Source organism: Sinohyriopsis cumingii, chromosome 8, assembly GCF_028554795.1.
Source record: "Sinohyriopsis cumingii isolate HCF-2022 chromosome 8, ASM2855479v2, whole genome shotgun sequence".
Taxonomy (NCBI): Eukaryota; Metazoa; Mollusca; class Bivalvia; order Unionida; family Unionidae; genus Sinohyriopsis; species Sinohyriopsis cumingii.
The window spans coordinates 36,080,919-36,095,950 of NC_142968.1; the positions used below are offsets into that span (position 1 = coordinate 36,080,919).

Below are 15,032 nucleotides of genomic sequence, written 5' to 3' on the forward strand. Positions count from 1 at the left end.
CGTTATAGGCTGGTGATATTCAGTTAGTTTGATGGCTCCTTAATAGGCTGGTGTTATTCAATGATTCCGATGGCTCTATGGTAAGCCGGTGTTATTCAGTGAATCCGATGGCTCTATGGCAGGCCGGTGTTATTCAGTGATTCTGATGGCTCAATGATAGACTGGTGTTATTTAGTTGTTTTTATGGCTCAATGATAGGCCGGTGGTGTTCGGTGATTCAGCCTACTGATGGCAATCCGAACATAAATTCGGGGCGAGTGGTATATTTTCAATCTTTTGCCTTTTTTGTATAAGAAAAGTTCGTCGGCATCGTCTAAGATTTGGCTTTCATATTTCAGACTGAATTGATGTTGAGGCAGTTCTTTAGTTCTTTTCTTTGGAATGTGTCTTCCTCCTTCTGAACCTTAGAGTCCGGCTAAATGAGGATATTTGGATGCGGTGCGTGGCAGCTATGATAGGAGCAATTCCTAAAATTCATCCGTTGGTTTTGAGTATGGGTTGTTTTCACAGACGTCACGATTGAGTACGCAAATACCCACAATGCAATGAGCGCGCACCTTGCGCCGCCATTTTGAGTCCCTAACAAACCTTTGTCAACATTGGTCATCATGTATATTCAAGATAATAATCTGATTTACCTGTCGATAAGGACATTTAATTCGTTGAAACAATACATAGATTAAACTTGAAATTAAGTGCCCTATAGAACGAAAATAAAAATAAGGCTCGAAGTTCCCTTGCTTTTATCGAAAGACAGAATAGTGAATCTGAACCGTAATCATGTATATTGCTATCAAATAGTAATGCATTCTTATTTTACAAACAGACAATATTGACATTTTTAAAAAGCGTGTCGTATCATATCCCTCAGCTTGTCATCTTGGAAGAGTATTTCCGGACAATGATTTTCGGGATACAATATCAGTTACGAATTAAAATTTCATAGCATGAGTTTTATGCCAGAACTTTTATGTACAAATACTTTTCGCGACAACAGGCGTTTGTGCCAAAGACAGTTGACAAACCAGTTTAATTAGTATGGTCAAATATTGTATTTGTTGTGGAGATGATGGATGTAGGATGATACTGAATGAAAGCGATAACCGTTCAAAAAGACGTTTCATCTTCAGTGTATTCAAACGAAACACGTGCAAAACGGAACATGACTTTGTGTCGAATGTCAAAACGAAGTATTCCAGAAATATAAAATTATATATTAACAATTGGCTTTTTAACTTGAAAAAGAACCAAATGATTGATTTCAGCCCATGAAAATTGAACATCATTAAATGCTTCTACTTGTTTGTGTGTCCATTTATTATGCGTTTGTTTATCGATCGATCTATTTGTTTATGAAAGAATAACAAAGATGGTTGAAATTTAATGTTTGACTTGAAGAAAACAAGTAGAAAAGTCAAGCATTTGATCTCGTGCAGTTGACGTGCACAACAGAATGTGATGTATTATTATATTTTATTATTATATTCTTACGCATAAAATGAGACGTGCCTTCGTAATTATGCGGGAAGAACAATGTTATTAGGTGCCGATTAGAGGGGCTAGGGGCTCAAAATGGATGATAAGGAAGTACACACGTTTGGTGACGTCACGTGAAAACAACGGATAGCCCAGTTCGAAAAGTGCGTATTGAAGTTACGTCCTTTTACGTGCTCTCCACCGCCAAAGATAATAAAAGTATAAACGCCACTTCCAGGGAGCAATTCACAACAATGGCATGGGTGGTAGGGGACAGTTTCCTCAATTAGCCACTGGCTAAGTTCCTAACTTGGCATGACATTTTGAGCTATTATAGTCAAGTAAATAATTAAAGACACGGATATATTTGTGAGTTTGGTCTTTCCTGCTTGTGCTGTTCTTGAAATTGATGTGAGGCATTTACACCTCATGTAGTCACTGCGCCGTATGTAGCCAGTAGAATACCAATAGTTGGCTAGGAAGCAGAGCTAGCCACTTATAGCGGTTGACACGTTGATTCACGGCAAGTAGATTATCTTAAACACCGCCTGGATTACAACTATTTTGTATTGCAGCAATCTATTAAGCAAACAATTTTTTTTACAAAATTATCACCTAGGGAAAGGAATTGTGTTTGCACTATGAGCATCACGTGTTCTCAAAACTGGCCTTCGGATATGCAACATGCATGCTGAAAAATTTGGAGGGGAATCAACTTTTTATTCTATGAATTTCCGCTGACTTGTCGGGTCATATGAATGATTTTCTTACGTTTGGATTACCTATCCAAAAATATGGTCTTTTTTGAACTCACTCGTGTATTTTATCTTTTATGATATTAGGCAGGCGTATACAGCATTAAATTTGCGCATAACAACTTTCCTTTTTTCCCCATAGTGTACTTAGTTCAAACGAACAAAAAAAGGAGGCATTAGTGTTCCGTCTTTTCAAATGTCCTTAACAGTCTGATATGAAATATGCAATTTAAAAATTTCAGAAAGATGATGTATTTTGCTAGTTAATATTGAAAAACAAATTTGACACATAATAGAGTTAACATGTTGAATTCCCATAGAAACAACCATGTAAAGTTTCGCAAACATAACCGTTTTTCTCTTTTATTTGTTATTCTTGTCTATGTTTTGTATTTGCCTTTGAAAAAGACTCATTAAAGAGTTCAAAGCGCTTAAGCTAGCTATATACTAGTGTGTCTATATAATGTGTCTGTATGTGGTATATGTGGTATGTGTAACATAAGAAAACAAAGCTACACCTACATGTACAATTAACCTATATAGACCTTAAACAGACTCTCGCTAGGATCGCAGCTTACGTTGTCACGCGAGAGACTGGCTGAACAAGAATATACTCATACATGTTGACGATACTTGAAAACTGCTTCAATTCGATTCCGGATGAGCTAGATGATTGGCGTACAGCTCGGTCAAAATATTACGCTGATGTGGGTGATCAAACATGAAAAACTTAAAGAAATTTAGTAAAAATGAATAACGATAAAAACTAAATATCAGAAAATTCTGCTATGCCAGATATCGTGCTAACATGCGTGAATCTGCCGTTATCACTTGTTGTTTAAAAGCTTAACACTTTACAGCGATGATTAGTCTGAGAATTGTCATTGGCACTACTTTTGTATCCTTGGGTCACGTGTACTCAATCTTCATTGCTCTGTTTGATGCGCTACAACTGAGTAACTACAACTGATTGGGATTACCCTTCAATGGACTAGTGTCTAATCCAGGACAATGTCATATTCCAAGTCACTGAGGAGATATGGATGCAAGGCTTCGGAGTCTTGAAGACATTATTATTGTGTCGGCCATAATTGGACGGAATAGCGACATTTTCTTCACTGCCTAGATTATACCAGATTTATATTAAAAAGAACTGTACAGAATCTCGATAAAATGTATTTATTTGAAGAATAAGAATATATGTATGTAGGATGCAGAATGACGAAATACGATATTTTATTTTATCGTTCGGAAAATCTCCTAAATCTAATAAACTTATAATACATGTCCATAATTGCGTGGAAAATATTTGCTCGTTGATAATATAATACTGTTATTCACTTCGGTGCTAAGACCCTCAGACCCTTCTCGTCATGTGATGTGTGAAGCACTAAAACGTGCTAAGCCGAAGACACATGTCAACAAGAAGTATACTGTACAAACAAACTCGGCTATGAAATAATGGCGGGCACGCCTAAATGGTAGTTTCATGTACAAAAGGATATATATAACAATATATGTAATACAAATAATACTATCATACAGGTTAGAGTATTTTTAAATCGTACTCTACGGAGATTCGAACCCAGGTCCGCAGGGTAAACGGCACCCATCGCCTTGCCCGCACACACAATCCCATATTCCATCACGACTAAGCACCAAACAATGATGCCACTTAATCGGTGTTATATGCACTCGTTTGCAGCAGACACACTCGCATGACGACCTAGTAATTAATTCTCATCTATGTACACAGTCATTCCCGATTCTTATGAAAGAAATCAAGGTATATAGGATTAATTGTAGAGAATTATAAATATACACCGCGGATCTAGGTACTAATCTCCGTAGAATACGAATTAAACTGTCTCTAGCCTGTATTATAGTATTATTTGTATTAAATATTAACTATGCCTACAATTATCAAGCAATCTCCTATAAAATCCAGGGATAGCACTTACATGAGAGAGAGAGAGAGAGAGAGAGACTGTCGTTCGCATCATAATATAAAGGAGATTTATTCTAGTCCCTCTCCCATTATTTTATTATTTTATTTCTTTTCAAACTATGAGATGATACATGAGAAAAGGTAAACAAAGTTACTGGGGGAAAAACCCGTTTAATTTGATGCCAAACACAGCAGAGAATTGCAAGCATTAAAACAAGATTCATTCGAATGAATTAGGTAGTAAATTTAGGTGTAAATACAAAGGGACATGGAAGTTATGTTTTCATTGAGGTGTATGCATCGGTGAGGTCACGCCACTGAGGCGCCTCGAGAGATAGACAAACGCCCGCTTCAGTCGCTGCAAAAGGGGACACAACTATTAAAACCTCCTACTGTCATCAGAAGGGGCCAAAAGGGGCAAAAGTAGAAAACACACTTTAGCAATTGCAATTCCAAAAGTGTCATATCGTGCAGACGCTCAGTACGAATACAAGCACTTTTCGTTTTCTCTATCCGTTATTTTTACATAAATATTATCTGTAAATAAATAACTCATAATTGATTTACTCGATAAAAAAATACCGGTACTTTATAAGGAAAGAAGTGCGCGTATAACAAATGCACAACAGAATGTAAAGATTCAAATAGACGAAGGTACATAATATATACATGGCAAAGAGAATTATCAAAAGGAAGCCAGCAAAAGGGTTTAATGCGCGAGAAGGAAATGTCAACTCTTTAGGCCTAAGGGATAGAGAGAATGGAAACTTGACCTAGGGAATCTAAACCAGTAAGCAAGTTCTAAAATCAAGATGAATTCAATTTTAAAGGGGGTCACCTCACCAGTTTTCTCATAGTTGATGATTTGGAGGTGACTACAAAAATAAACGGAGGGTAAAGAATGTTATAAGCTATATTGTTGTCCATAAGGTAAGCAGCGGATGGTGGTGGTGGGGGTCAACCAGGTTAGTTCTAAAGTTTGCTGAATAACCAAGAACATGTTTTGTATGGACTTGGAAGACTGCAAAACATCTTGCTTGATAAAGCCATTTGATTATGCCATTTTTTTTTTTGTTAATTACAGTTTTTAATTAATTGAAGCGATCAACTTTGAAATCTTTCAAATTTCTAGCAAAAATATATGGACCAGAAATCACTTGCACGTAATTCGGGTCCAACTGCAAATAACATAGACAGTGCGCTGCACAGGCAGATCAGGGTCTGTATTATTCGTTCTACTCTTAAAACACTGCACAGAACCAGAGATTTCGGTGCATTATGCAACAACAGATCCGGTATATTCCGTTACCGGTTGGCATGGACGTATATGCGAGTAAATAATGTAGCGAGACAAAATGGGGTCGAAATATGCTCAGACCCTTCCAGCAATGATTAGTTGGGGAGAGGGAGGGGGCTCTAAAATATACTACACTAGAGATTATTGACTTTGAAGTATATTGGAGATAAAACTTTTTAGAAATTCATGACGTGTTCCGATCGATACAAGCATGTATATTAAATTACTTATCTACTGCGTGCGGCATTGTGAGATTGTGTTCCGGAAAGGGGCATTGACTGAACTTTTGATGGCAGGTATCAGAGGAGTCTCGTTCATTCAGCCTACTAGTTCCGTGACCTTCCTCTTCACTTAAAGTGTGATCAGCGTTTGTTTCAATATGTATATGTGGCTTTAATGTACAGCATCCGATGTGTGTTGGATGTTTCTTTGTTATGCCGTTGTAAAATTTAGGCGTTCTTACTAGAGCATGTTCCGTTGTATTTTAAGAATGATGGCAAGTTGTGATGAATTCAGATGGATAATTGTTCAAAGGAAAACATTTGCAAAGATAATAATGTTCTAAGAAAAGCGTGACAGTATTAGCGATTTTGTCCGCTCACAAGTTAAACCAGCCTTGATAATTATGTGTCGCCTTGTATTTTATAATTATTTGATCCCTGTTCCGTTTTGTTTAATATTTAAGAAACCAACAGACAGCAATGTATAAATGTGGAAATGATTTTCAAAGGGAGTCATTAATGTATACAATGTTTTGGCAGACGTACTAGTTAATGTGCTTCATGCTAAACGTGTTATCCATTGCATTTTTATTGAGATAAATAATTGCTGAAAAGTTAAGATGGGTTACACATAAAAATCGGAATCTGTAAGACGTTTCAATTAGTTCAATACTAATATGTTATTTGCTTTTGAATGCTAAAAATAAATTAGACCTTAGTCCTACTTGGCATTAGTGAGCATGCGCACAAAACACCTTGGACTTCAATATTTATCCACAGCAATGTGTCGATTTGATATTATAATATTAATACTTTCGACAATCGCTGCACAAGTTGACCGTAAGAATATAACAGTACTGGTAAATACGTTTGTACCTGAAAGTAACACTTACATATTCTCGAAACAGTACGTGGAACCCGCCATACTTTATGCATTGGAGAAAGTTGGTCCTGGCAAACAAAATCTTGTGCCACCTTGGATCGCGCTGAAATACGGGTACAAAAATACGAATTGTACTGATATCGATACACTTGTTGAGGGAATAGAAATATATCATAATAAAGGAGATGATGTTCTCGTTTTCCTTGGACCGGTGTGTGATTATGCTGGAGTTTTCCTGAGACTCATGTCAAGATACAATTTTGCAGTTATCACTCCTGGAGCCATTCATCATTATTTCGGAGAGAATAAAACCAACACATCGCGACCTCAGTATAACACCCTTGTACGGATAGGAGCCACGCTCAATACTCTGTCGTTCGCCGTTGGAAGGATTCTCAGTCACAACAGACTGAGACAGGTGCGGATTCTAATACAGCAATATGCCACCTTCGAAGAGGTTATTCCCAAGACTTGCCATCATGTCAACGAAGCGCTTACGTTATACTTGGAATATATCCGTACGACCACAAAGTGGTTCCATGAAGATTCACTTGTGGTGCAATCAAATAATCTCCCGAGAAACCTGACCCCTAGTATTATTGAGGATGTACTCAGAACGGATGTAGGCAACGATTTTGAAGGTAGGTCACACATCTTAACTATATCAAGAAGTCAAAGCTTCAATGAGTATCGCTGTAATAAACGCTGGGTTTCAAAATGCATTGCAGTTAAAATGCATATTTTCTTAAAAGCTTCTTGTAGTTTGAAACCCAGCGTTTATTACAATGCATTGCACACCTGTGGTGAAACATAATTTATAAATGCAGAAAATACCCCTGTAACAATTAATGCAACTCTTAATGTGTCAAGAGAACAATCCGTCGTACACAGAAATATTCAATGCAGTCAAACCTACTGTAGCAATCACCTCTGTAAAACAGCGACCTTTGTAAGACAGATACATTGTTTGGGACCCAATATAATGCATTCAGTTTAAAACCTTGGTAATATAACAGCCATCTATGCATAACAGCCAGTGTATACTGGTCCCATTTATGGCTATATTATACAGATTAAACTGTAGAGCAATGCACGGTCATTAGAAAAACGTAAAAGCCGTATCCTAATTGGATTAATTTTAGATTGTACGCAAAGCACTGTGAACCTGTGATACTTCGTTTTCTTAAAATAATAAACGCAACGAATGCATACATAAATATTTCCCACCGCATTAGACAGTTAAGAACATTGGATCTATATTAGTTATAATGAAACGAGTTTACATTGTTAATTATGACATAAGTCTTTGTAGATTCCTTTTATCATTCTCTTGGCTTTTGTGCTTCTTTTTTTGGAGGGGGTGGGGGTGGGTTGTGGGGTCTGCACGTAGGCTGAAAATGTTTCTTTCCCTGGCGAACAGCTTGATTAGCTATAAACGTTGGCAACATCCTCAGCCTTTTCCGATAAGTCGAGAAAGAAACCTCAGACACAATTCACCTCCACTGAGAGCTATTTTAGGAACTACTTCGTCGACATGGCACAATTGCACAATGTGGCTGCGAAAGACGACATAGTTACATTGTCGGTCAGTTAGTTATTCAAGGCATATGTGGTGCCCTCAGCGTAATTATACATATGCCACATTGTTCTAACTGGTTGGTGAGAAAGGTCCAAAAGATCACAACTGGTATGGTCTCAGTAAATATCCACAAAACTAACATATTGTTCCACCGTATTACAAGTTTTTCGAGACCGTTTGCCTAATAAACTCCTAGTAATGCTCTTTCCCATGACCAGAGAGAGAGAGAGAGAGAGAAGAAGAAGAAGTTCAAGCTATCTTGAAAGAGGTATCACTTGACGGCGTTGATATGGCTACATCTGGGATATATGGCGATGCGAAGGTATGGGATGCTGTAACGGTACAAGCCTCTTTGAAATTCCGACCAAAGGACTGACTTTATTGAAATATTCAACATATAAAATTACATTCCAATATCAATCTACATAAACTTAAATTACGGATATAAGAGAAACATATAAAACTACGACATTCCTTCACTTACCAACATCATACATTTGTATAATTTCTGCCTTTTAGAATATAATGCCGATAATTAAATATCGAATAAATTCACGATAGCTAAATAATCTAAAATTCAATATTTCAGACTAATACCGCAATCATTTAATGTAAATATATTTTACTGAATTTAATCTAAAATGTCAACATATTAAACTATTAGAGAGTATTTTATTTCTGAATTAACTATTACTGAGTCATACCAAAGACTTACAAAAATGGTACTAACAGCTGCCTCCCTTGGCGTTCATCATTAAGAGGTTAGCGTTAGGACTGGTTGGTCTGGTGTCAGGATAATGTGACTGGGTGGTACATCATGCTACATGTCTGCGGCATGATGCCCCAGTGTTAGATATCACTATAAACTGCCACTGCAGACATCGTAGCGATATTACTGAAAAATTGTTACGGCTACTTTACAAATCCAAACCACACACACATATCTCAGTATGCAAATTTTTCATGACAGGTAAAATGATAGCGAAAATCATATATTGTGCTTATTTGAATGAAACCATGTCCATTTGAAATTGTCTAAAACTGCTTGTAGCAGAGCGTTCTCCTTTACTGGAATTAATTTATTACATACCGGTAGTATGGGTCTGTTTTTATATTATTGTTGTGAAAGAGTATCAACTTGTTGGGGAGTGGTCAACTGGTCTACGGATCACTGCCATTTCACCTCTGTCTGCGTGGGTTCAAGTCCAGGATTCAACCAATGTGGGTATGTGAGAAAGCTTGCCACTAGCTTCTTCTGGGTCGGTGGTTCTTTCTGGGGTTTTCCCGGGTTCTTCCTATAGCCTATATTGTCCTAAAAATGGCGTTAAACCCTACAACAACAACAACAAGCTACTTGTTGGACTGTCAAAGGTTCACCATACCATAAAAATGGTGTAACCGGCATGCACATTTGAATAGAACAGTGATCCCGACAATATTTGACTGTCTTTCCCGCCTTAAAGGAAAAGTTGATTATAATATATAGTGTACCCGTCATTGCAATGTACATAAAACAGTGTATATGACAACAATCTATTTTAATCGATATAACATGCCCGGAGTAACCCTGATTAAACAGAAACTGACAATAAGTTGTTACAAAGAAATGAATAGTACCTGCTACTTTTAAGTGAACCATTATCTTGCCAATCCACTTCACGGACGGATTGTGGATTCGATTCAGACCAATTTTTGTGGAAATTTTAAATTACTAATTTTAGCAGCTATACATAGGAGCAACACAAAAGTAAACTAGAGTTTTCAAACATATTGTAGTTAGATATATCCAGCGTTTATAATTGTTGGCAAAATATGCTACAATTTCTTTATCGCTCAATACTTTAACCTGTTTCCTAGACACAGTTGTATATATAGTCTTGCATTTTGATCTGAACATTCACCATTATTACTTATAATAACACACATCAAAAGGAAATTCTTGATGTAATGACTTATTTTCTTGTTAAACTTGCTACGTTGCTTTTTCTGGAGTATGCATTGTACTCGCTGTTATACAGCATTCCACAGAATTTGTCTTTGGTTCATTCTTGGTACAGTTCTTAAAATTTGTTTCCAGTTCTGACAGATCTTTAATTTTGATTGATTCCATAAATGTGAAGAAAACAAACAGCAAAATTTCATTAGTATGCGGTGTCGCATGCGCTGTCATGCAACTAGCGCCCTCTCTTGTTACTTTTCTAACGTAGGGACTGTCTTCTTTTCACTACTCACGCAATCACAGCCATCATTTTCAGCTTTTTATGTAACAATGCCACGCTAACTTCGTGTAAACATTGGCTTATACGTTCAATATTTTACAGTACACTATGCAATACGTTGTTTTCAACGGTACGTCAGCACAATACTGGCTAAATAGTTCCAAACGAAAGTATAATTTTAAAGCATAAAGATAAAATTGCATAAAAAACATCTTATAATAATAAATATTCACTAATCAATGTGAATATATCTGACAAGGCAAAGGTGCTAAACGTCTTTACACGGTATAAAAAAAAATTAAAAGGGAAACTATTTTCTTTGAGGCATTCTATCACAAGCTCCTTAACTATGTTCACACCTAAAGATGTATGTTTTACAGATCGAATTCTAAGCACTCGACAAGGATGTGTCCCAGTCGGCCATAGCAATGTATGCACTTAGGTTGAGGTTCATCTGCAGGATGCATTCACGGGTTAGTTAAATATGTCCTTAACGCAAGCATCACGACAACGCTTCATGTCCCCAATTTGTTTTATACGAGTGAACCACACATTTAATGAAACAGTAGTACAATATTCTTTGAGTCACGCATTTACGCTTTTAGGCTAGAAGTGGAACAACTAAAACTGACACCCCTCACTGTATAAATAAATAAATAAATAAATAAATAAATAAATAAATAAATAAGTAAATAAATAAACAAACATTGCACAAATCTTCTACATTGTGCACCAAAAACAGAAATCAATGAATCTGTGCTTTGAGTGAAACACTCGCTACATATCATAAGTAGATCTGGCGACTTGCCTAGACTGGTGTAAGAAATTTGGTTACCTCTTGGCATGCGAATCACGAATGAATCACATCTTTCTAAAGATATTCCAAATAGATTGGGCACATTTGATCCATTACAGCGAAAGTGTATGCACCTCTCTTGCCCTCTGGTGATATTGACATCCTTTCAATAAAGCCGACAGCTCTTTGCCATTAAATCGAGTGGACATTCACAGCAGTCAATTTTAGAGGCTGAAAAGCTCACAAGAGCCATCTAGATTTGTCAATTTAGATTCGCTAATCTTTTCAAGTCCATCACTAAATATTTGACATATAATCTATAATGATGTTGAGTAGATATGAACTTTATGGATGTTTTGCATCATTTGAATAACTTTGTCCAATACAGCCTTGGGATTTTTGTTGCTGTTATTGGTATGTCTCCACTTTGTTCTTGTTTAGCAAAGTTCTCGTTCATTTACATGTATAGATTAGTAACACGATTCGTACTCTCATCGGCAACTTGAGCAGTTTTATAATCCAAATTTATCTGCGACCCATGATGTATATAGTTCACAGTCGACCTGTCTTACTAGATTGGGTCCTTTGAAACTGGAAACTGCTTGGCATCATCGCAGGTACTTTTGTTTTGGATATGAACACGATTTGTGGCAAGCACAGATTCTGAAGCATTTCGAAGGTCATGGTCTGGGCATACCGGCATATTAGTGCGATCGAAACTTGTCATTGACTCGACTGTGTATGGATTAGCTTGTAAGTCATACCTGTATATACTGGGTCCGATACACAATCAAGGACATGACTGTGTTTGGGTGCATTTAGAACTCCCCTTCAGAAATCCTCGATATTCAGGGAATGAACCATAACTTTATATGAGATGAACAAAACCGACTCTTCATTATACTACTAAACTATTAATCCCTCTAACCCATGTGCACTCAGTAACCATATTTCATTCCACCTTTTGTCATAGGAATTCGTCTTCGGTAAGAATCAGTAAATATCCATGTCGAATATAGTGCTGAATTCCGTATTCCCAAATCACCGCCCTGATTATTAAAACCTCCAAAATATTTGCCCTTTGCTAATTTAAGGCAAAATACCTCATTAACAAATCCTCGCATTTGTTGAGTAAATTCAATGAAAGTATAGCCTCAAATCGTACCCATATATTCATGTATATAGACGGGTTGACAGATGGAGACATACTTGGGGCTGCCATTGCAACACTTCTTGGCACCATCTCGAACCGGTTACCATATAAAGCCCATGTTTAAAACAAACGAGAATTTAGAGCCCTACTACAAGCTTGGAACCACATTGAAACCTCTCAAAAATATATTTCATTACCTTTTCCATTTCCATACTATAAGACTTGCAAAGCCTTAAATTTGCGAACCTTGTAATCTCTTAGATATTAGAGAAACGTTATGTTCTCATACAATCTAGAAAAAAAAGCGTTACATGTTGGCTGTCTACTCACGTTGGTATAAAATGTAATGAAAGGATAGATGAAGCAGTTAAAACTGCCCTGAACTCACCCGTTTCCAAATGAAATATTCCACATGCTGACTTTGCTGACTTCCTACTACTGCAGAGTGACATCTGTCTTAGAAAACATCTGGGAGATGAGACGGTGTTGTGCCTATCGGGTACTCCTACCTTACTCATCCATTTCTAAAGATGAACATCAGCTAGAATGCATACCTTAAGCCAATTGGACCGATTTGGCCCAATCGGGTCCCGCGCTCACAGGGTCACGCTTGTTTGTAATTTAATATCATATAAAAACTTGTTCAAAATTATCCAAATCAGGCTCCGCGTTTGCTAAGGCCGTTACTGGTTGCCGAATTTGTCGATTTTCAACTTGTTAAGACAGACGTACATTGGCATGCACAGCTTTTAGAAAATGCAACAGAAAATAGTGGACTTTTGAAGAGAATGAGGATTATACAGCAGCTTTTAAAATATTTTACGTTTCCTTTATCTGTTATTTTATATATATTTCACGGAATTTTGACATCTTTACCTTTTGCATTTTATCTTGTTGTACTTAACAATACATTTTTTGTTTATCTTCCTAAATCTGCAAGCATATATAGTTGTAATGACTACAAGGGCCTGCGTATAAATACAGATTCCTTTACAAGGCAGATGTAGTTCTGGATTCCACAGCAGTTATATTAAAGTTTTTGCATAAGGTACCCAGTATAGGCAACATCGCCAACAACACGTATACTTGTATGGCTTCCCTGAACAACGCTATAATGTTGAATCACTATACATTCATTGATAATTGTGCCAGGCACCTACTTTCCAAACCGAGAGGTTATTTTGCGGAAATATAGTCTCGACATTTTTAAAAGCAAATGATATATGATATTAACTTTCAAAGGCTGATGAAAAGTTTATGTAGATATTCTTAAATATAGTATATCTCCTTGATTTTTTTTCCACGCCTCTGATTACATAGCGGTTGTACAAATTTGATGTTGTTTTGGCTGGTTAAAAAAAGCATGTGACCAAACCCAATATCTACATCGTATTTAATTAAATTAATAAAAATTCTCCTTTACCAAAATATAAATTACCACAAATATCAAAATGCGGTGTCATTATTTGTTTATTATTATTATTATTATTATTATTATTATACATTCAAGGAACTCGTCAAGTTTTAGTTGATTTTGTTTTTGTAATAGTAGAAAGTCGTTTTTTAATATGTGACATTCAAATGATTTATTTTACATAATGTCAAATTATACTCGGTTCACAAGTGATGAACTCTTTGAAATAAATTTGTGTATCTTAACATTCCTCTAATAAAATATTTATCCTTTTGATATTTCCCGAATTAATATAAATCGTTAACGAACACGAAAGAATACTCGATATTCGTCAGGATAATTCCTCGCCTCGTCATTTGTTCTTCTTCTTGTTATAATATTCTTATATCCAATCGTACTATTGGTATTATAATTGAACCTTAATAAACACTTTATATGATTCATAACATAGTAGGTGCTGGCCGTGGTTTGGGCGTCGTTTCCGGTTTAGGACTTTTGCGAAAATATCACAATGTGCACGACTGTTATCTGATCCGAAAAATAAAACAAAAGTGCAAAACATATTTACACGCAGTTTAATTGGTTTAATGGTATCTATTACAACGCATCGTTCATCATATGGCAGGTGCTTCCTGTTTATATGAGGGTGTGCGTCGGTTTGGACGTGTTGATATCGTGACTATAGGTACCGATACGGTGTTGTGTTATGGCAATTGTTTCCTGAAATATGGTTATACAAAGTCTTTTTTAGCATGGTGTTGTGACATCGGTTCAGCCGAATTCTAGACATTTATCTGTTTCTGGCCGTAATGAAAAAGAAAACCAACACAGCACGACGTCATTTAAAAAGTGAAACAATTTTCTTGTCCCGGACCTAGCTCATGCTGTAGATGAAACATTACTTGGATGATTCGATGAGGAAACTGTACTTTAATAATAACGACATTAACAACAGCAAAAACAACAACAATAATGACAACAACAACAACAATAATAATAATAATAATAATAATAACAGCAATGATGATGATAATGATGATGATGACGATACTACTACTACTAATACTACTACTACAACTAACAATAATAATAATAATGACGATGATGATGATGATGATAATGGCATATATAATTGAAGTTATCTCCCATGGTCTTCATAAAATAGTATATACATCGTTTTAAGTTCGTAATCGTGCTTATAAAGCTTACAAACATGACACGCCTAATATATTAAATAATGAGATTATTAATTGTAAAAATTACAAAATCGGAATACAAGACAGGGCAGCGT

General features: G+C 36.3%; 1 protein-coding gene across 2 annotated transcripts in view; it reads left to right on the plus strand.

Annotated features, from left to right (window-relative positions):
• LOC149793289 (atrial natriuretic peptide receptor 1-like) overlaps window positions 1-15,032 on the plus strand; it is a 659,752-nt gene that overhangs the window by 157,705 nt on the left and 487,015 nt on the right. The window contains exon 1 of one of the 2 annotated variants that reach the window (XM_089967266.1): window positions 5,817-7,221. The exons of the other annotated variant lie outside the window; for it this stretch is intronic. Coding sequence (XP_089823392.1) covers window positions 6,438-7,221 — 784 coding nt within the window. The 5' untranslated portion in view covers window positions 5,817-6,437. Of the gene's footprint in view, window positions 1-5,816; window positions 7,222-15,032 lie in introns of those variants that run through there. 2 annotated transcript variants of the gene reach the window in all.